This window comes from Epinephelus fuscoguttatus, linkage group LG13 (assembly GCF_011397635.1).
Source record: "Epinephelus fuscoguttatus linkage group LG13, E.fuscoguttatus.final_Chr_v1".
NCBI classification, from domain to species: Eukaryota; Metazoa; Chordata; class Actinopteri; order Perciformes; family Serranidae; genus Epinephelus; species Epinephelus fuscoguttatus.
In genome coordinates, this window is record NC_064764.1 from 13,018,511 (window position 1) to 13,038,368 (window position 19,858).

General features: G+C 42.3%; 1 protein-coding gene across 6 annotated transcripts in view; it reads right to left on the bottom strand.

The window, feature by feature from the left end:
• Positions 1-1,375: 1,375 nt before the first annotated feature.
• myo1b (myosin IB) overlaps positions 1,376-19,858 on the bottom strand; it is a 78,589-nt gene continuing 60,106 nt past the window's right edge. The window contains exons 15-31 of one of the 6 annotated variants that reach the window (XM_049593758.1): positions 19,563-19,763; positions 19,247-19,473; positions 18,676-18,876; positions 17,121-17,214; positions 15,251-15,400; positions 15,064-15,132; positions 14,887-14,973; positions 14,405-14,491; positions 13,018-13,104; positions 12,011-12,097; positions 9,055-9,129; positions 8,774-8,908; positions 6,664-6,770; positions 5,418-5,550; positions 4,866-5,018; positions 3,701-3,831; positions 1,376-3,612 (exon numbers count right to left, since the gene is read on the bottom strand). In XM_049593758.1, the coding sequence (XP_049449715.1) occupies positions 3,480-3,612; positions 3,701-3,831; positions 4,866-5,018; positions 5,418-5,550; positions 6,664-6,770; positions 8,774-8,908; positions 9,055-9,129; positions 12,011-12,097; positions 13,018-13,104; positions 14,405-14,491; positions 14,887-14,973; positions 15,064-15,132; positions 15,251-15,400; positions 17,121-17,214; positions 18,676-18,876; positions 19,247-19,473; positions 19,563-19,763 (2,157 nt within the window). In that variant the 3' untranslated portion in view covers positions 1,376-3,479. The remainder of the gene's footprint in view (positions 3,613-3,700; positions 3,832-4,865; positions 5,019-5,417; positions 5,551-6,663; positions 6,771-8,773; positions 8,909-9,054; positions 9,130-12,010; positions 12,098-13,017; positions 13,105-14,404; positions 14,492-14,886; positions 14,974-15,063; positions 15,133-15,250; positions 15,401-17,120; positions 17,215-18,675; positions 18,877-19,246; positions 19,474-19,562; positions 19,764-19,858) is intronic. The other 5 variants (XM_049593754.1, XM_049593755.1, XM_049593756.1 and 2 more) reach the window with 5 other exon arrangements.

The following is a 19,858-nucleotide window of genomic DNA, read 5'->3' on the forward strand; positions in this document are numbered from 1 at the left end:
CCAACATAGTTTAGGATGCAACATGTATAGTCTTGAATTACTGTACACCAGCTTACTACATTTTATAGACAATTTGGTATAAACATGTAAAATGCTATTAGCTATGCTAAAGGAAAGTATATAAGTATTATATTTGCATTACAACACATTTATTTAAAGCATTTATTTAAAGTCTGCATTATTAGAGTGCATGTATTTGTTTATGTATCTGTGTCAATTTACATTTAAAGTAAATATAATTTCATTTCTCTAATGCAAGAAATTGCTCCTCAGTAAGCAAAAGAACCCCAGAATAAGCGTAGATAAAACATGTAATCTTCTAAATCATCATCACATAAGGAAAACTTATTGTAAGGGCAAAAGTTGTGAGTAATGTTTCTATGATACATTATATTTTATAATTTATTATCAAGGTTTTATTTATCAGTAAAAAGCCATCACTAAAGACAACTTAAATATGTTCCTCCAGCGCCCTCTGTCTTCTTGTTGTAATGCCATCTAACATCCATGAGATGTCACCAAAGACTACCCAATCTCAAAGCACAAGCAGCGTGCTCCCACCTCCCCTCTGCCCCCTCTCTGTTAGAGGGTACCCTATGTTCACCTTTTAGTAGAATGTTAATATCATTATGATCTTTAATAAATAAAACTCAACTGAATGTTCTAAGTGGCAGCTCCAGCATCCATCAAATCTAAAATAAATTAAGTAAACCTTTAAAATAAATGTTATATTATAAAAGTTATTGAATCACTCAACCCTTATTTTGCTGAGGATTATCTGGCACAACAAGGATCCATTCAGCCAGTTGTGCTGATTTGCTGCATCACAGTTTGAATATTACAGGTTTAGCAGGATATGGGATTGTGCATTGTACAGTTCCAACTCCCACTGAGGGCTGAATATCCACTGGGAGGCTGGGACTCCTCCTTCCTTTCCCAGCCTGCAGAATGGTGGGAACCGGGTACCGGGCAGCCCAAAATGGTATGCTATTTTTACCACTCTGTGCTCAATCTAAGGGCTGCTCCCTGGAGACCTGTTGCCGGCAGCTCTCCCCAAGCCGCGGAATTTAACCCTAGGACAGCTCTCCCCAGATGTGATGGAAAACATCTGGCCAGCTGCCTAACTACAAGGCCCGGCCGTCCAGCCTCAATGCTGGTAACCCCCAAAAGACTTTTAAGTCCCGGCTAACCCCCTGTTGATACCTCTGATAAACAGCAACCGAGGCCATCGCAGAAATGGAGGATTTAATAGTCTGATGGTTGATTCCAACTGCTGCCTGCACACTGAGGGTTACATGAAAACACTGTTCAAAAGGCTTTGCAAGCATTGCTTGAATAAATAAACTGACAATGACATGTCACAGAATCCCAGAATAACATTTATTACAGATTTTTATTTAATTTAAAAAAAAGATTACTTGTAAATGTTACACTGAGTTCTACTGAAACATTTCCATGTTGTATCTCTCAGCACAAGTTAACATTAGGCACACAAGAATGCAGACATCATTTTTGCAGCTCTAGCCATTGTTCAAATACAAAACAGAGAGGAGGGGGAGGAAGATGTCACCTTAGCAAAACTGCACTGAAACTCTGCAGCGCCAAGGAAGAGAATACATCAAAACTGGCATTCAGCTCGATCGTTCCCGTGCGAGGGACAGTGACAACTAATTTCTTAAAGTCCCTGTGTCATGTGTGACATTAAAAAAAACACAAAAACATACAAACCCAGGTGCCCTGGATTGCAGAACATGACTAGACCAAGTTTGGCTGTGTTATTCCCTCACGATCACCAGAGAAACATCTGGTTGGCTTAGAAATCAACAGTACAAAACCCACTACCAGTACATCTAAATAAAGATTATAGTCTACATACCTGAAAATATAGCACTCTTATCACTTCTTTGACGATCAAATTTGGCTTGCGTGTAAATATGTGTGTACCAAATTTGTACATTGGTGTACTAGAAGGTGTAACTGGTTGATTGCTTCAGATACATCAAGACTCTATGGTCACATGTGCTTAATATTTGGTTTTTCCCCTTGAAAAATACACATTAGGCAGAGTGGGACAAGCACTACGATAACTCAAGCTGCAGTGGCAAGAATGGCTATTTCACAAACACAGCAATAAAAAGTAGGATACTACAGAAACCCTTTGTCCATGCCAGGGCCACAGCCTATGTACAGCTTATAGTACAGTGAGCGCGACTGCCGCTGTAGGTTCAAACTACCGTTTTGTTGGAAAGTATTTTATTTATTGCACACAAAAAAAAGATCAAGGGTTTTGTTTTGCACCAGAGAACACTTTGAATCTGGTGAAGACATTATGGAAGGTGTGGGTGCCTTTACTTCGCGTGGTAGGGTACGTTTCCTGGGATCTCCGTTCTGCTTTTGTCACTATCTTTTATAGCGTCCCTCATAAAGCAAGAGGATCTTCTTTGATTCATACATGACATTCTATGAGTTAGGGATATGAATTTAATTCACAATGACTCTTTGTAGATGAAATAAAGCTCACAAATTATACTGTGCTTGTAGAAGAAATGGAGGTTGATCACATGTGCAGTGCTGTCAAAACTTACAAGAAATTCCCCTATGAAAGATCCCCTATTCAAACATTTTTTTGGCAAGGATGTTGTCAAGAACAGGGTCCATCACCTACATGGTTTCTCTATGTTTGTATTTTGCACACCGACACGTGACAAGTCATGGGACCTGTTCAATGGCACATACAGGAGGATACAAAAAAGTGGTTTTACAATTATCTAGCAAATTACATTTGACTTCTCAACAGCCCACTGTTTTTGTTTCAGAGAAAACAGATATATAGAAAATACAACAACATACAATCAAATTCAGCTCATCCTCTTTTGGTTACACCGAGGCGAAAACAAGTGCAGTATTTAAAGTTCTTCAGAGAAACTAAATCTGACAGGCCGAGCCCAAAAGTTCCTAGTTCATCTCAAATTCTAAGCCGTCTGCTTAAAGCAGGAGGTGTTTAAAAAATAGATGAGTCAAGGCCAGTTGAGGCTGAAGCTTGTCACTAAAGTTTTCATGACATTTTCTCTGAGGACTAATTCAACATACAGGCAGAACAATCATTATCACCACTGGTATACAGAAGTCTCTTGTGCCCCACCAAGACATTTTTTTTTTTTTTACATCTATCTCCAACTCTTTATCCCCAGTTTTACAAAACACCAGTGAAACATTTTACCAAACTCCTGTGGCATGTAACCCAGATAAGGGCTTTCTTTGCCAAAAAAAGGTGGCACATGGTTACAGCTAAAGTGGTGCCATAGTAAATCCGATAAGAAGGAAGGAGAAACAACAACACAACAAGCCAAATAACTGCACTGTCATTTTTGGGCTCAGGGTGGGCACTGGGGTGATGGTTCTTGAGACCAGCGGTTTTGGAGTGGATGGTGGTTTCGGTGTTTAATCGCGCCCCCCTTCAGTCTGGCGAGGGAGCTGCACTACGCTGTTGCGGGCACCGACACCTCCAGCAGGCGGTTGTTCTTGCGCTTGCAGGACACACTGTTGCCGTTCTTGGGGGCTCCCTGGACGAACTTCACGCATACTTTGTCGTGCTTGAACTGCACTAAAAACCTGCAACACAGAGACATTAGCCATGTCCTTAGACATCATCTAGGTAGTAGGAAAAGCAAACTGGATATAATTCTGCATGCTAACGTACTCGTCTGAGATGTCGATGTTGAGCTGCTCGCTGTCTGCAGATGTGGCCCCAGTACGATGGAGTTTAGTGATGATCTCGATCAGATGTTCACTGCTGAGTAAGAAATCTCCTTTGACAGCTGAGGCTGAGCCCTAAATCAAAATGACACATTGACATTTAACTCAAGAGTAAGCTGCACAAAACTAAGATATCTGACCAAATGTAACCTCTCCTGTTCCCAAGTTACGATGTTGAGAAATAGCCAGAGAAGTGTTTTTGCCGAACATTATGATGTCACAGCCAAATTCACTTTTGACCTTTTTGACTAAAATTGTCATCACTTCATCATTTTTTCCTTTTCGACATTTGTGTGAAATTTTGTCGTAACTGGTGTATGAATTCTTGAATTATGGCCAAAAACATGTTTTATGAGGTGACAGTGACCTTGATCTTTGACCAACAAAATCTAATCAGTTTATCTCTGGCTCAAAGGGGTGGTTTGTGCCAAAGTTGAAATTGAATTGCCTCAAGGCATTCTTGACATAGTTATGTTCACAAGAATGAGATCGACGAGGTCACAAAACCTTGACCTTTGTCCACCCGAATGTCACCAGTTCATCACCAAGTCCAAGTGGGTGTTTGTGCCAAATTTAAAGATATTCCTCTTAAGGAGTTCTAGAGATATGATGTCCACAAGCATGGGACGGACAGATGGACAACCCAAAAACATAATGCCACCGGCCATGGCTATTGCCGGCGCAGAGGCATATAAATAAGTGATGTCTGAATGTTTTCAATCAGAAATCACTCAATTTAACGTAACAGGAAGAAAAGTGACCAGGCATAAGAGTGATGTTTTTGAATCAGTACTTCCTGTAACAAGAGATCTCCCACCAGCGTCGCCAACACTGCAATTTCATATAGATTTTCTTCCATTGTGCACAGGACTGTTGTCTAATGCAACTTTTCAGTTTGGTTTCCATAGATATTTCAATAACCCTGACAGCACCAGTGCACAACAACAACTTTCATGTCTCTGCAGGCCTTAAAGGGATAGTTTGACTTTTTAGGAAATCCTCTTACTTGCTTTCTCGCTGAGAGTTAGATGAGAAGATCAATACTGAATCAAGCCTGCAATCAAAACACACAGCTCAACAGCTCTCTTCTCACAACAGGTTTCCCTCACCTCTTTGAGTTTGAGAGCAAAGAAGCCGTCGCTCTGTGTGCTGACTGACACACTGGTGAGGTCTGGCAGGGGAACAGTGGCCTTCACCTGGCCTGTCTTCTGGTCAGCAAGGAGGAAGTTCTTCTTAGTCAGCAGGAAGATTCGAGCTGTACCCTGCAAAGCCAGAGTAGAAACTATTCACCCTACTGTCTGTCATTCTAATGCTGTGCAACAGCAAACGCACAGACAAAAACTTCTTTTTGGTGTATTTTTTAAGCATCTATCAGATCTTGAAACTGGGACAGGTTTAAGAGTAAAACAAAACACACGCCTCCCGACATGTCTGCTATCTGCTGGAACAAAAATAATGCTGGTTGTTAAGATGTCAAAAACATCCGATTGCTGCACAGCTGGGTGAAATACCCATCAAAACAACCTAATAGTTTTGTGCTCCAACAGGCCTGTAGGGGAAAGTGGAGCTTAACTTTAAAACAGCAGGGTCACAATGTAATCACAGCTTGTATTTTGGACTATAGGGGCTGAAACTATTGATGTGTGAGTAATCTTTCCTACCTTGCCATTGGCCCTGTTAATCTTGTTGACCACGTCCGCCAGCAGAACCTTCTCATCCACAGCACTGCTGAGTTTCTGATATTTGGGGTTCTTGGTTATCTCCAGGTAGTCTCCTTTGAAGGGCTGGCTCACACTGAAACAATGACAGTCATATTACATGTCACATGAGATGTTTGTGTTTACCATGAAATTAAGGGTGCAATCACACTAGGATAGTCCGGGGGACTGGGTTCGATTAGGCAGGGAATACCCGAAAAATTTCAGACCTTCATTTGGTTCAGTTCACACTGCACTTTTTAAAGCAGACCAAACCGCCTGGACAACTTCATGCAGTTACAATAGCTGCTCGTTTGAAGGCGGTATTGCCCGAAACAACCACTGACCAGAAAGGAAAAAAAGCATGAGGAAGAAGAAAACTCGGCTCATCGATTGGCCAGGACTGAAAACAGAAATCCAATGTGGGTGGCCACAAGCAACTATGATATATAGTCCTCTGACCATATATCAATAAGCACCTGCACCTCCTCACTACTCCACGTCTGCCCATGAGACATTTTCCAACTTTCTTTTTTTACCTCTGCTTCTCCCACTTTGCGCTTTTGGCTTTGTTTTTTTCTACCCCAAAATGCACTGCACTCTACGTCACTTCCTCTCTTTGGTCCACTTCCTCTCTTTGGTTCGCTAGATAGTCCGTTTGCATTTCCCACTGTAAGTGAACCGAGACCCCCTATTTTCAAGCGGACCAGGGTTGGACCGTTTGGTCCACACCAGAGTTCGAATGAGTGTTCACACCGCTCCAAACCAACCAAACTTTCTGTGGAAGCAGACCAGGGTTTGTTTAAAGTTCCAAGACTTTTCCTTTTTTTGGATTTGGAAGCCAGCCTAGCTAGGGAGACCCAAGACTAGTCATTGTTGCTGAGGTCCAGCAAAATCTGGAGGAAAAGCAGCCAGGCCGTAGATACGTGACACACATTTTGGCTGACTAAATGTTAAAACATTTTTTTATTTGGTGCATAGGCCACACATTCTTTATAACCGGAGAATGTAAGAATCACTTTAGGCCTGAACAATAATCAGTGAAGATGAAAATGTTAAAAATCAAGCTTTATTTAGTTCAATATGTGTATATTTTTTGTCAAAGTCACAGGGAGCCACTGGGGAGGGATAAAGAGCCACATACAGCTCTGGAGCTGCAAGTTGCCGACCCAAAGAGAAAGACGAAACAAAAGAACTGAGTTTCAGGTACCTGCTTGGGTAAAGGGCCTTCTTATCCTTGAAGATCTCACTGGCCTCCAGCTTCTCCTCAAAAATGGCCTTCTTCTCCTCTGTGAATTGGCTCCTGTATTTCTTGCACTGAAAACACGAACACACACAAAACAACAGCAGTTCATACAAGGGTTGTTGTATTAAATATTAAATATTTCGTATTGCCTATCCAATGGTTTCTAGTTTTTAGATTCTAGTGTGTTCTGTGGATCTTGTGATGCATAGCTTATGGCATTTAACGTATACACAGTACAGGCCAAAAGTTTGGACACACCTTCTCATTCAATGCGTTTTCTTTATTTTCATGACTATTTACATTGTAGATTCTCACTGAAGGCATCAAAACTATGAATGAACACATGTGGAGTTATGTACTTAACAAAAAAAGGTGAAATAACTGAAAACATGTTTTATATTCTAGTTTCTTCAAAATAGCCACCCTTTGCTCTGATTACTGCTTTGCACACTCTTGGCATTCTCTCCATGAGCTTCAAGAGGTAGTCACCTGAAATGGTTTTCCAACAGTCTTGAAGGAGTTCCCAGAGGTGTTTAGCACTTGTTGGCCCCTTTGCCTTCACTCTGCGGTCCAGCTCACCCCAAACCATCTCGATTGGGTTCAGGTCCGGTGACTGTGGAGGCCAGGTCATCTGCCGCAGCACTCCATCACTCTCCTTCTTGGTCAAATAGCCCTTACACAGCCTGGAGGTGTGTTTGGGGTCATTGTCCTGTTGAAAAATAAATGATCGTCCAACTAAACGCAAACCGGATGGGATGGCATGTCGCTGCAGGATGCTGTGGTAGCCATGCTGGTTCAGTGTGCCTTCAATTTTGAATAAATCCCCAACAGTGTCACCAGCAAAACACCCCCACACCATCACACCTCCTCCTCCATGCTTCACAGTGGGAACCAGGCATGTGGAATCCATCCGTTCACCTTTTCTGCGTCTCACAAAGACACGGCGGTTGGAACCAAAGATCTCAAATTTGGACTCATCAGACCAAAGCACAGATTTCCACTGGTCTAATGTCCATTCCTTGTGTTTCTTGGCCCAAACAAATCTCTTCTGCTTGTTGCCTCTCCTTAGCAGTGGTTTCCTAGCAGCTATTTGACCATGAAGGCCTGATTCGCGCAGTCTCCTCTTAACAGTTGTTCTAGAGATGGGTCTGCTGCTAGAACTCTGTGTGGTATTCATCTGGTCTCTGATCTGAGCTGCTGTTAACTTGCCATTTCTGAGGCTGGTGACTCGGATGAACTTATCCTCAGAAGCAGAGGTGACTCTTGGTCTTCCTTTCCTGGGTCGGTCCTCATGTGTGCCAGTTTCGTTGTAGCGCTTGATGGTTTTGCGACTCCACTTGGGGACACATTTAAAGTTTTGCAATTTTCCGGACTGACTGACCTTCATTTCTTAAAGTAATGATGGCCACTCATTTACTTTAGTTAGCTGATTGGTTCTTGCCATAATATGAATTTTAACAGTTGTCCAATAGGGCTGTCAGCTGTGTATTAACCTGACTTCTGCACAACACAACTGATGGTCCCAACCCCATTGATAAAGCAAGAAATTCCACTAATTAACCCTGATAAGGCACACCTGTGAAGTGGAAACCATTTCAGGTGACTACCTCTTGAAGCTCATGGAGAGAATGCCAAGAGTGTGCAAAGCAGTAATCAGAGCAAAGGGTGGCTATTTTGAAGAAACTAGAATATAAAACATGTTTTCAGTTATTTCACCTTTTTTTGTTAAGTACATAACTCCACATGTGTTCATTCATAGTTTTGATGCCTTCAGTGAGAATCTACAATGTAAATAGTCATGAAAATAAAGAAAACGCATTGAATGAGAAGGTGTGTCCAAACTTTTGGCCTGTACTGTATGTCATCAATAATTGACAGTCATTGCCTCAAGTGTTAACAGCACGATAGGGTGGGACTTCTCAAGAAAGGCAGTGGAATCCATAGGAATGCCTGTCTACAAGGTGTGCATGACACAACATTCACTCTGACAGTGTAAGTCATGACGTGACAGAAGACTTCAGTGTGAGTGAAGAGGACAGGAAGAAGCGAGGGACTCTGGTTATTTGTGACTGACCCTCCAGAGATGGAAGATTCTCCTCAGTTCTGTGTGAACTCCATCCAGAAAGAGGTAAGGCCTGGTGGGCCAGCTCTTGTCTATGGGTGACATGGAGGGCATGGTGCTCTTCAGGCCCAGGAAGTATTTTTGCATCTGGACAAAGGGACATAAATGCAGGTTTATGACAAAGCTTTGATAAAAAAACAAACAAACACTCTATTATTTTGCTGATACAAAGGAGCAGAATTTTTAGTTTGTATGCATTTATTCTGGCAAGCAAATATTCAAGTCCTCCTTACAATTCTCTGGATGGTGAAGTCATAGATCTTCTTGCCTGCATTTGCCCTGAAGAATTTTCTGTACTCTCTGCGGACCTTTTAACAGGAATAAAGAAAAGAATGCAACTGTCAGTCACCTCTTGCCAACTAGTTTGATGTGAAGCAGGAAAGAAACAGAATATGCTGACAGGATGATGACAGTGAAACAAACAGCACACTAGAACGACAGACGTTTGGTTAGTCACAGACATTGAACACCTGGAACAGACAGAGTCAACTCCAAGCTGCTGGAATTAATTAGAATCACAACAATTACTGCCCTGAAGTCAATGATGGTTATGACAATTGACCTTCATGCTGACCTCAATTGCACAAATTGAGTCCTGAACAGGTGCCTTGTGCATTGTGGGGATCAATTAACACAATGAAAAGATTAACACTGCGACAAATGACCAGTGTGACGACAGTTATTCTAGTCAAACCAGACGCACACGCAACAGATAAGCACCACAAACTAGGACACACACACACACACACACACACACTTTATACACACACCTAAAGACAAAGAAATAACAAGTAAAACAAATAATGTTGGGAATACAAAGAGGTGCTGCTTTATAGGGGGTTAGTTGCACAGATGCAGAGGAAGCAGACAGAAGGAGACATTTAAATAAGAACAGATAAAAAAATGAGACAGAAAGCCATGTCAGTCAGGATCTGTTGGTTCAAATCTGAAGCATTAAAAACCGAAAGAGGAAAATCACAACAGCAGTCGCAACACTGCTAACTGTTTCCTACTAGAGAAAATGTTCTGATGAAAGTTGTGAGGGCTGTATATTATTTTGACAAAGCAGCAGGGCTTAGCTTTACTGTTTCAAATGCATTGTGTTCCTCAAATACTTTTGCATTCACCTACATTGCACTGGTGTTGTGGCAGAATCTCAAAACCTCTGGAAACAAAACAAAAACTATCTGCATGGCCAGACACCACTGGGGGAAATAATTTGTCTTTTGATTTATGCCTAGTTCACACGACATGACTTGAGCTCTGATTTTCCACTCGCTCTCCGACAAAAGCTCAAGACCAGAGACAAATCGGCGTTGGCTCTGCAATGGCAAATCGGCTGCTAATGAGATATCTAGCAAGCTACGTATCTGGACCTATTGGGGACTTAATTGGTGAGCTACAGAGAATGAATGCGCAAGACAAAAGTTGAGGACGAAATAGAAAGAGCTGTAAATTGTATTTTGCCTATTAATTGTGTTTGTGCTTTGGCAATATGTCAAATGTTGTGCTGATACAGCCTGTTTAATTGAAATACTGAATTGAGAGGAGGTGGAACGTGGACTATTGCATGCAGTGTCTCTGTATGCTATTAACCTAGTAATTTACTGGAACACTGCTTTAGCCCCTTTAGACTTTGATCATTTTTGGTAAGCACCTGCCTGACACCGGTTGTGGGTCAAACCGCACATTGTATGACATAATTATTAGTGATTCCTCCTGGCGAAAGATCTTAGAGGGCCTTTCCAAAACCAGACACTACCCACTTCCACGCCGTCACCTTCACAACTGAATGAAGCACCCTCCATCAAGGTGTAAGGCGTAAACACAGCGGCAAGCTTTGGGACAACCTTCCCTCTCTGTGGTGGAAGGTGAAACTATTGTAACTTTTCGTAACTATGTAGAAAAATAAAGCTTAATCCAATTTTATCTTCTTCATAATTGAGAAAAATAAAACAGTCTCCCATTTTGTGTTCTTCATATGTATTTGTAGCACATATACTGTATGTGCTGCTGTTTTTTAGGCCTACCTGAATTTTTGTATATTATGTTTTTTATCATTAAAAGTAATGAATAACTTGATTAAAATAAATAAATAAATAAATAAATAAATAGAAATAAAACTTTTGTAAACCTCTTTTGGCTTTTCATGTTGATGTTTATAAACTGGTTGGTTTTTGTGAACAGTTATTGTAAATATAAAGTACTACAATCAAATGAACATGACTATTTTCTACAGACTACAGGAGGATATATTTTATCCTAAATACAATGTAACCTTTAAGATATTAACATCTGTATGATAGTAGGACTATAAATGTGAGCAGGTATGTTTGTAGTAGTAATAGTCGCCGATCTTTATCTGTATGGAGTGTCTTCCATGATGAACATAATAGTTGCACATGGTCAGTAAGTCGGTATCAGTGCCGACTGTTTGAGGGTTTTATAACTCACTTCCAATCCTCACTTGTTGGTTTGGAATGGCACTCAATGTTGTGGACCACTGTGTGAATGCGGAAATGCAGTGAAAGTGGTTAGGGAGAGGGTGCAGGGAGTGGTTTGGGAAAGGCCCACATTGTGTGACCCTGTTGCCCTGTCAGTTGTGTCTAATAACGAGACAGCAAGTAGTGTAGTGTTAACAGTACAGTGATGTGATGTCTCTGCTGGTCATATGGTGTGAACTTGGCTTTAGGTGAACTACCCCTTTAAGATGACATCACAGCTATTGTGTTAAATACATTTCTCTGGGCTCACTGGCATGTCATGTAAGTCCCACAAGGACTGCACTGCAAAGGGAATTGGGATTTCCATACTGGAGGAAAATTAAAGGGAAAATGTATCAAGAAAAAAACTTCTATGATTTAATTCTTCCAAATAGAAAAAGTCAGTTTGTGCCCTTGTAATCTTTGTAGAACTTCTTAATGCTGTGGTGGTGCAGCATAACTCTGTTGATTATGCATAAAACCAATGTTTTACTCGTGTCGCAGTGTGCTTATCCTCTGGGAAATTTGTGTCTGCACACAGTCTAAAACAATGCCATTACAGACAGAGTGTGATCGCAGCACTAGGCAGAGAATGGCTTCCTGTACAAGTGTGCACATAGCAGATGGATGAGGAGGATGAAGAAGGTCAGAGGTGACGAGTAGGTGGCAGACTTGGTGATGGCTGCGCCGTGGGGCTGGTAGGTACCTTGAGTCCCTGCCAGTAGGCCCAAATCACAGCGACAGCATGCTTACGCCTGGCCTCTTCCTTCAGTCTCCTCAGCTCCCTGCGAGCCTGTTCGGGGGGGTGGGCGGGAAAGAGAAAGAGAGCGAGAACAAATGAAGCAAGAGAAGTTGAGAGGAAGAAAAGGGAGACACTATTTTGCTTGAGGTCAGCAGCAAACATTAAAATATACTCACACACACACATACACACTGCACACATACACACTGCACACCAGCCCTGTGTGACCAATGGAGAGACTGTAAAAGTACAGCTCTACTGCTCCAGACTCCACAAACTAATACAGCACACATTTATCAGGAGGACTTCTGTAACGGAAACAGACTTTTTAGTGGAACTTTGAGAGTAACTGGAGGAGAGCAAAAGTCACAACTCAGGCAGTGGAGGTCACCTCAAATGATCCAAACAGTTCTATCTAGAGAGGTACAAACAGTACTGTGATGCAAAGAGTAAACGTGCATTAACTACACAAGAGGGAAGAAGTCATGCAAAGTGCAGGCAGCATGCACTGGTGAGGCATGGACCTTGGAGGAAGAAGCTGAAAACACACCAAAACATGACATTTCTGTCCCTGGTGTGTGTGTGTGTGTGTGTGTGTGTGTGTGTGTGTGTGTGTGAGACTATTATCTTCCTGGGAGTGGGGCTGTCCATGTAACCTTGAGTCACTAACTAGTACTTACATCAGTAAAATAACAGCATCACCTGTTAGACTGAGCTGTCAAGACAGGATTCGGTGGATTTGTCCATTTTGGTTCCAGTAGTTTAACTCTTCTTTTCACTTCAGCATCCAGTGGACGAGTGTGTATGTGAGAGGCTGGTAAATGCCTTGCATCATATATGAAATGTTCAGAATGGGTTGAGCAGAATGATGGCTATGTATTTTGTTCAGGGGTGGATGGGAGGAGAGGAGGGGGAGGGGTCGATGGAGGCGGCAAGTCACGGCAAGTCAAGTCAACAGGCTTCCCAAATACCTTGGTGCCCTGCCAGCCGGCCCAAATGACCGATACGGCATGTTTATTCCTCGCCTCCTCCTTCAGCTGACGCAGCTCTCTCCGGGCCTGATGAAAAGCGGTGGCAGTTGCGGGGGAGGTTAATTTCAGTGACAATCAAAACTTAATTGTCCCAGAGTGAGGTACTGTGTAGGTGTGAGGAAAGCATTGTATGAGGAAACATTGACGGAGGACAACAAAGGATGTCAAGAGACAGGACAAATGGGGCGGTTAACACTGACATGTGAGCAACTTTCAGTGCCGCTCGTGTTCTCTGCAAATCTCTGCTGCTTTAGAGGAAAGAAATAAAATACGTCAACAATGGGAGAGTATGGATTATTATTACATTATCAAGCTGATAATGTAAGATGTCTTTATGTTTGCAAAGAACAAAGTCTGCATACAACAGAATAATCTTTAACAGCATCTATAATGAGTCAGGGTTGATAGTCATCAGCAGGCCGTGAGACCTTTAAATAAAATATTGATTAACAGCTAAGGATATGCCAAAAATGATAACTTTGTAAAGTAAATGCTGATAAGATGTTGCATATGCAGACTATAAAGTGTGCACAGTGGCTTTGATTACACACAGCCACAGAGGCTTTATAAAGCACCAACATATGTGCCATCATACTGACTCTATTCTACGCTTATTTTGCTGTCAGCATATCAGTATATTAAAAAGAGGCGTCTCAGCGTGAGTTGAGTAAATAACACAGTGAAAGTCATCTGTGTGGTGGGCACTGCATGGCTGAACTAATTCGATTACAGGAGAGGAGGGACACATTTTAAAACACCACGGTGGATAGAGATCAAATCAAAGACGTACAAATCCAAAACATGTGGGCCACGTTAAAGGATCTGAGATAAGCTGGGTTTCATACGTGTAAAAATACAGTTACACAACCACCCAAAACATATAAAGACAATCCTGCGTGTAATGTTTCTGACACACCAAACTGACACAGAGACGTCGCATGTGTCTCGGCCAAAATGTCGCACTTGAACACACCGCAAAGACGAAAGCCAATAGCCAAGTAGCACACACGTACTGTGCCTGCGTGAGAGGAAATGACTCATCATACCAGCAAGTGGTGGAGGTCTGTATTCATCATCAAAAAAGGGGAACAAATTTTTTTTGCTGTTGTTTGGTGTGTATGGACTTTGGGACATACAAAACAGAAAACAGGACAAACAACAATAAGGCACATTTAACGTTTCAGCAGTAACGGAAACACCAGGTTCATTCAAAGGGGCTGCTACTCTATTAGGCAGTTTGATAGTGGGAACAGGATGGTACGGGACATGGTGAACAGGGATGACAAGACAGCTGGGACAGAGACACACTACGGCTGGGTGGAAATACCTTGGTTCCCTGCCAGTATGCCCAAATTACTGTCACAGCGTGTTTATTCCGCGCTTCTTGTTTTAGACGTCTCAGCTCCATCCGAGCCTGGTGGGACGCGGTGGGCGTTAGGTAAGACAGGTTGTGAGCAGGAAAAGAATCAAGAAAGGGAAAGTGAAAGAGGAAGAGTGGTGGTGGGAGGGGAAGGAAAAGAGAAGTGGCAGTTGTGTGATCAGCATAGGAAGCAGGATCAAAAGAGAAATAGCAGCAATAACATCAAGGATAGCTTTGTTAAAGAACAGATTTTTGTAATACTGTCGGGCAATTAGGCAGGAACACTGTATAAGATGAAAAATCAAGTGTTTAAGGTGATACTGTTAAGACTTCAAGAGCAGCTTTACCCCCCAAGATGAATAAAAAGCATGTATCAAACCCAGGGTGATGCTGTGTCGAGGTAAAAACCTCACTCTCTGATATCCCCTTGCACTTTCATGCATCAGTACCTGGGTGCCGTGCCAGAAGGCCGCAATGGTGGTCACTGCCTCTTCACATCTCTTCTGATATTTCAGCTCTCTCAGGAGTTTCCGGGCCTGATTGAAAAATAACAAGCAATGTTTTAGTGTCTTTTTTTTCTGTCATGATTTCTGCACGCTACATTTTACTTTAAACAGAGAGCACACCTGCCATCCTCTGGTGTAGGACTGCACCACAGTGGTGGCGCTCTTGATCTGCTGGTATTTCTTTTGTTGCTGTGAGAAAGAAAAGGAGAAGATGGGGAATTAACTACACTTAATGCATCACTGCCATCTGTCCATTTGTTTATCTTTGTGTGTGATTTTAAGCAAATTTCCAAAAAAGCAGCCTCACCGCATATCGGCGGTACCACGCCGCCACCACTATCTGACTCTTTTTCAGCAGCAGGAAGTGGCTGCGACACTTCCAGCCACGGTAGATCTTCTGAATGAGAGTGGCCAGGTCTTGCAGGCATTGCCTCCTCCTCTCCTCCAAGAAGAAGAGCTGTGGGGAAGAGGAGGAAATTAACTGCATGAGGCAGCAGGAAACGGCCTTATATACAGTGAGATGTTGGGTTGTTAAAGCTGGCAGATTTCAACATCAATTTTCTTTTGGCAAGTACAGCGTCTTTCTGAGCTCTGCAATAAGATAATAAGGAAAACGAAGTCATAAAAGGAAAAGAAAGGTACAGCATAAATGAAACTTCTCCCACTATGGGATCAATAGAAGTGTTTTTATCTGAGCAAATACTGATTCAGCGATATCAAGTACAAAGTCCAATCCATCTGTAGCGGGAAAAAATAACCCCTTCCTGCCTGGGCTCAGCGCAAGACAGTAAAAAATTACCAATGTGAACTGACTCTTCTTCATCAGGGAAGTGATTACAACATTTTATTATCCCTCTGTAAGCCAATGTTCACCTGCAGGTACACAGTATCTTGGGTCTTTTGATGTCACAACTTTACATACACATAGAAAAGTGAATTTCTCAAGGCCTAACTTTATCTCACTGTTAATGTAATGCGAGGTTAGATATGTTAACTTATTAAAGGCTTATAACTTAAATATAGAATAAATGATGTACCCCAAGGGCTTGGGTATTATAGGGACAGTTCACCCTCAAAAATACATATTTTAACTCTTACCTGTAGTGTTGTTTATCAGTCTAGATTGTTTTGGTGTGTGTGGCCGAGTGCTGGAGATATCTGCCACAGAGATGTCTGCCTTCTCTCAAATATAATGGAACTAAATGGCACTCGGCTTGTGCTACTCAAAAAATACATTTGAAAAACTCAACAGCAATGTGTCGTTCCAGAAATCATGACCTGATAACTCAAAATAATCCACAGACCTTGAGCAGTTAAATGTAGAAACTATTTTCTGTTTACTACACTTGCTAACTGAAACACCGTAAAAAAGGAAGTGTGCATCTACTGCTAGCTCACCTAGCACCACTAGCTCCAACATAAGCATGTACGTCTCCACGGCAGATATCTCCAACACTTGCAACTCACACCAAAGCAATCGAGACTGATAAATACCACTCGAGGTCGGAGGAAAAATACGTTCTTTGAATTAGGGGTGAAGTGTCCCTTTAACTCCAAAATCAGCATTTTGTCTAGAAAAGCAAAAGGCGCCACATTTCGTTTCATGTTTTCGAACAAGAATTTCTCCAAATCTTGACGTCAGTTGAAATCAAAGGCGTGGCTGCACTGAATTAACGGCCAAAGGAAATATTGTCTGGAAAAGTGGATTACAATCCACTCATCTAGACTCTTATGTTTCACAGCTGCAGATACATAAGGCAGATATGTTGATCAGATATAAAAAGCAATTATAGAAGGAAAAAAAAATTCTCCCACTATGAGATCATGTTATTCCAAGCTTTGCTGCTGGGGAGAAAGTCCATTCAAACGCTGCAGGCTTGAGCAGTTAAAGAGCCTACAAGCGCTGAGTAAAGAAGCTCATTTCCCATGTTAGATGGGATGGCTAAGTGAAACCATGTGTTTTCAGAGTGGCGGTTGCATGCTAATTGCTGAAGTGGGGGCTCCAAGTGCAGCCCACCCCTGCTTTACAAACATCTTACTGTGAGAAAACAGGGCAGCTGAGCACATTGGATTCAACCGTTAGACATTCAAACACAGTTTGATCTACCAACATACACAGCAGATGTCAAAACTGGCTGCAAAACATATTTAAATGGTTTAAGCTATCTGTTTTCTACCGTTCTTGGGTTCCTGATGAAGATCTTTGAGCGGCCATAGGAAAACTCCTCAGCTGGGACCTGGAGGTCGGCCATCAGCACCTCCACTCCTTCCCTGTGGGAAGCCAGAAGGGTCAGATGGGTCATCCAAAGCATACTTGACACTTAAAGTGGTCATAAACAGCATGACAGCAACTGTATAGACATAGTGAGAAGATTTTGGAAGTGAATGAGAACAGCACTGAGGATGCAGAGTTTGAGACACAGAGAGAAAGAATGATTAAAAGAAGAAAGATACAAATCCAGAGAAACATATGGAGGGAGGAAATAAGGAAAACCACACAGAGCACTGAGGGATGGCTGAACAACAAGATACCAATGTGTGGTAGGACAGATAGGAATCAGTGCTTTTACCAGCACAGAGGATGAAACATGCAAGTCTGGCTGACATGGAACAGAGGAGACAGATAAGGCTGAAATGTCTCAACATGTTGAGGTTCAGAGAGGGAGCGGTTTGTTTCTGCTGAAGGGTGAACAGCTGGTATGTGACAAGACGGCTGTTAGTGTCTGCGAGGTAAACTGGATACTGTATGTAATAATTAAGTTGGATAACTGTCACGAGAAAACACTGTTTCATATAAAAGATAACAAGAGAGCCTTTTCCTAAAAGTCCCATGTAGACATCTACAACTACTACAATGTTTTTATCTTTAAATTCACTGTACAGCATTTCTGGATGCCTGAATTGATGCTGGACAATGATGGGGACTGGGTGAGGCAACGCATCAACGTTACTTGTCTCTGCCTTCAGGTATTCATTGTAATGCATGTTTGTAGTGTTGTGATGGCTGACTGAACAAGACAGCTGAGTTGCTTTGTGGCACAGACACAGTCTCATGCACTCTAAATCCAAAATACTTCCCAACAACAAATGGTGATCCATATAGAAGACTAGCTCTTTGCCTTCTGCTGCACACATTTGATCTTTGTTTTGCCTGACTGATCTCTGTTGTATATTACTCTTCTATCTGGACTGCAGCCGCAGCATTTAGGAACGTTTTTCACAGGCTGCCTCTGCACGCATGAAAGCTGCCATGGGTTTGTCTATCGTGTTCATTTTATTGTGGGGAAGCCAAAATTGTGATCAAGGTTAATATTTGATTAATTGTGCAGCTCTACTTTAAAAATTTCATGTCAGTATGTTTGGTAAGCTGTTACGAAGTTCAGCTGATTATTTCTCCCCTCTAAACGTTTTATTATCCAGGGGAAGCCACCCGAGCCCTTTTCCAGCATTAACCTGCTTCACATTCACACAGCTCCTCACAGTCACACCTGGGAGCCGACCACTGAACTACAGTCTATTAGTGCTGGTCACAGTCACTCCGCTGGGAGTAGTCTGAAGTTCAGTGCCTTAGTTAAAGCTACCTATGAGCGGTTCTCAGTTTTCACAGTGGCATTTTCTCACAATGGCCGAGGAGGAGATTTGTTTTGGCAACCTTCCAGTGACAAGACCTCCTTCTCTGCTCCCCCCCTCTACCCCACAATTAGTCACTGCTTCAGAATAAACAAGGATTACCTGGCAGGCCCTCTCCAATGGGGCCAGGTCCGTTTGCACAGCATTTTGTAGCGTTCCAGGCATGGCTCGTAGGCCTGGCGGAAGGCGTAGCCTGCTCTCCTCACGCGGACGTTCTCCATCAGGCCCAGGTAGCGCACCTGATGGCAGACTAGAGAGTCGGTGAAGATGTGGGAGGCCTTCTTGTCATTGGGCTTGATGCACCTGGGAAGCAAAGAGAGAGGTTTATCACATCAATGTTACATTGATAACTCAATGAACACTACATGGCTTGTCTATTGAGGACCATTTTCCTTAATGGATTCTAGAAACACATTGTTCATTTTATTGATTGGTATTCCTGAATGTATCATTATTATTAGCAGCAGCAGTTTCAAGACTTTTATTAGGTAAGTATTGTAATGGTATCATAACTGGCATTGATAGCAACAATAAGATGAAAAGGGGTTGGGTGGATATTCCATTTTAGTCACAGAAAATGTCAGAGACTTAAAATCTCGCGCACAAACTCACAATATCCTGGACTGACAGTGTGATAACTGATATACTCTCAGTATGAATGACAGGACTTTACCGGATGTAGTTTGGGTTCTTGGTCAGCAGGTTCTTCATCAGCGTCCCCACTGATGCTTTGAACTGGAATCCAGCGGTCGGTGGTCTCTTCAGGTTGACTTTGGCGGGGTTGCCCTCGGGGAACAGCTGTTTGATGAGGCTGTGGTTGGCCTTGTACATGGCCTGCGACAGGTCCCTGTATAACAAGTCGTTGTTCTTGTCTACAAAGCCCTCAACACGGTACAGCACCTTGATATGAAGAAGAAAAAATTAAATAACTAAAATGTAATTTATGCATTTATTTGGATTTGTTTCTGTACACAGACCGATGTCAATACCTTGCCGGCGTAGTGCTGGATTCGGAAGCAGTTGTGTGGCAGGCTGTGATCGGTGAGGAACTTTGAATTCTTGCTGAGGCGACTCTCAAAGTGCTGGTGTTCAGCGCAGATGGTGTTCAGTTTGTCCAGGAAGGTCTCATCGGTGACTGTCCCCGGCCTCAGGCACTCCTCGTCCAACATGGCCAAGATTCCATTTTGGTGCTGGAAAAAGCAAGGCCGACATAAAAAAGTTGGTGTAAATTAACAATCATAAAGTGTTCAACACTAAAAGTTATATTTTATGTTACTCTTCGTTA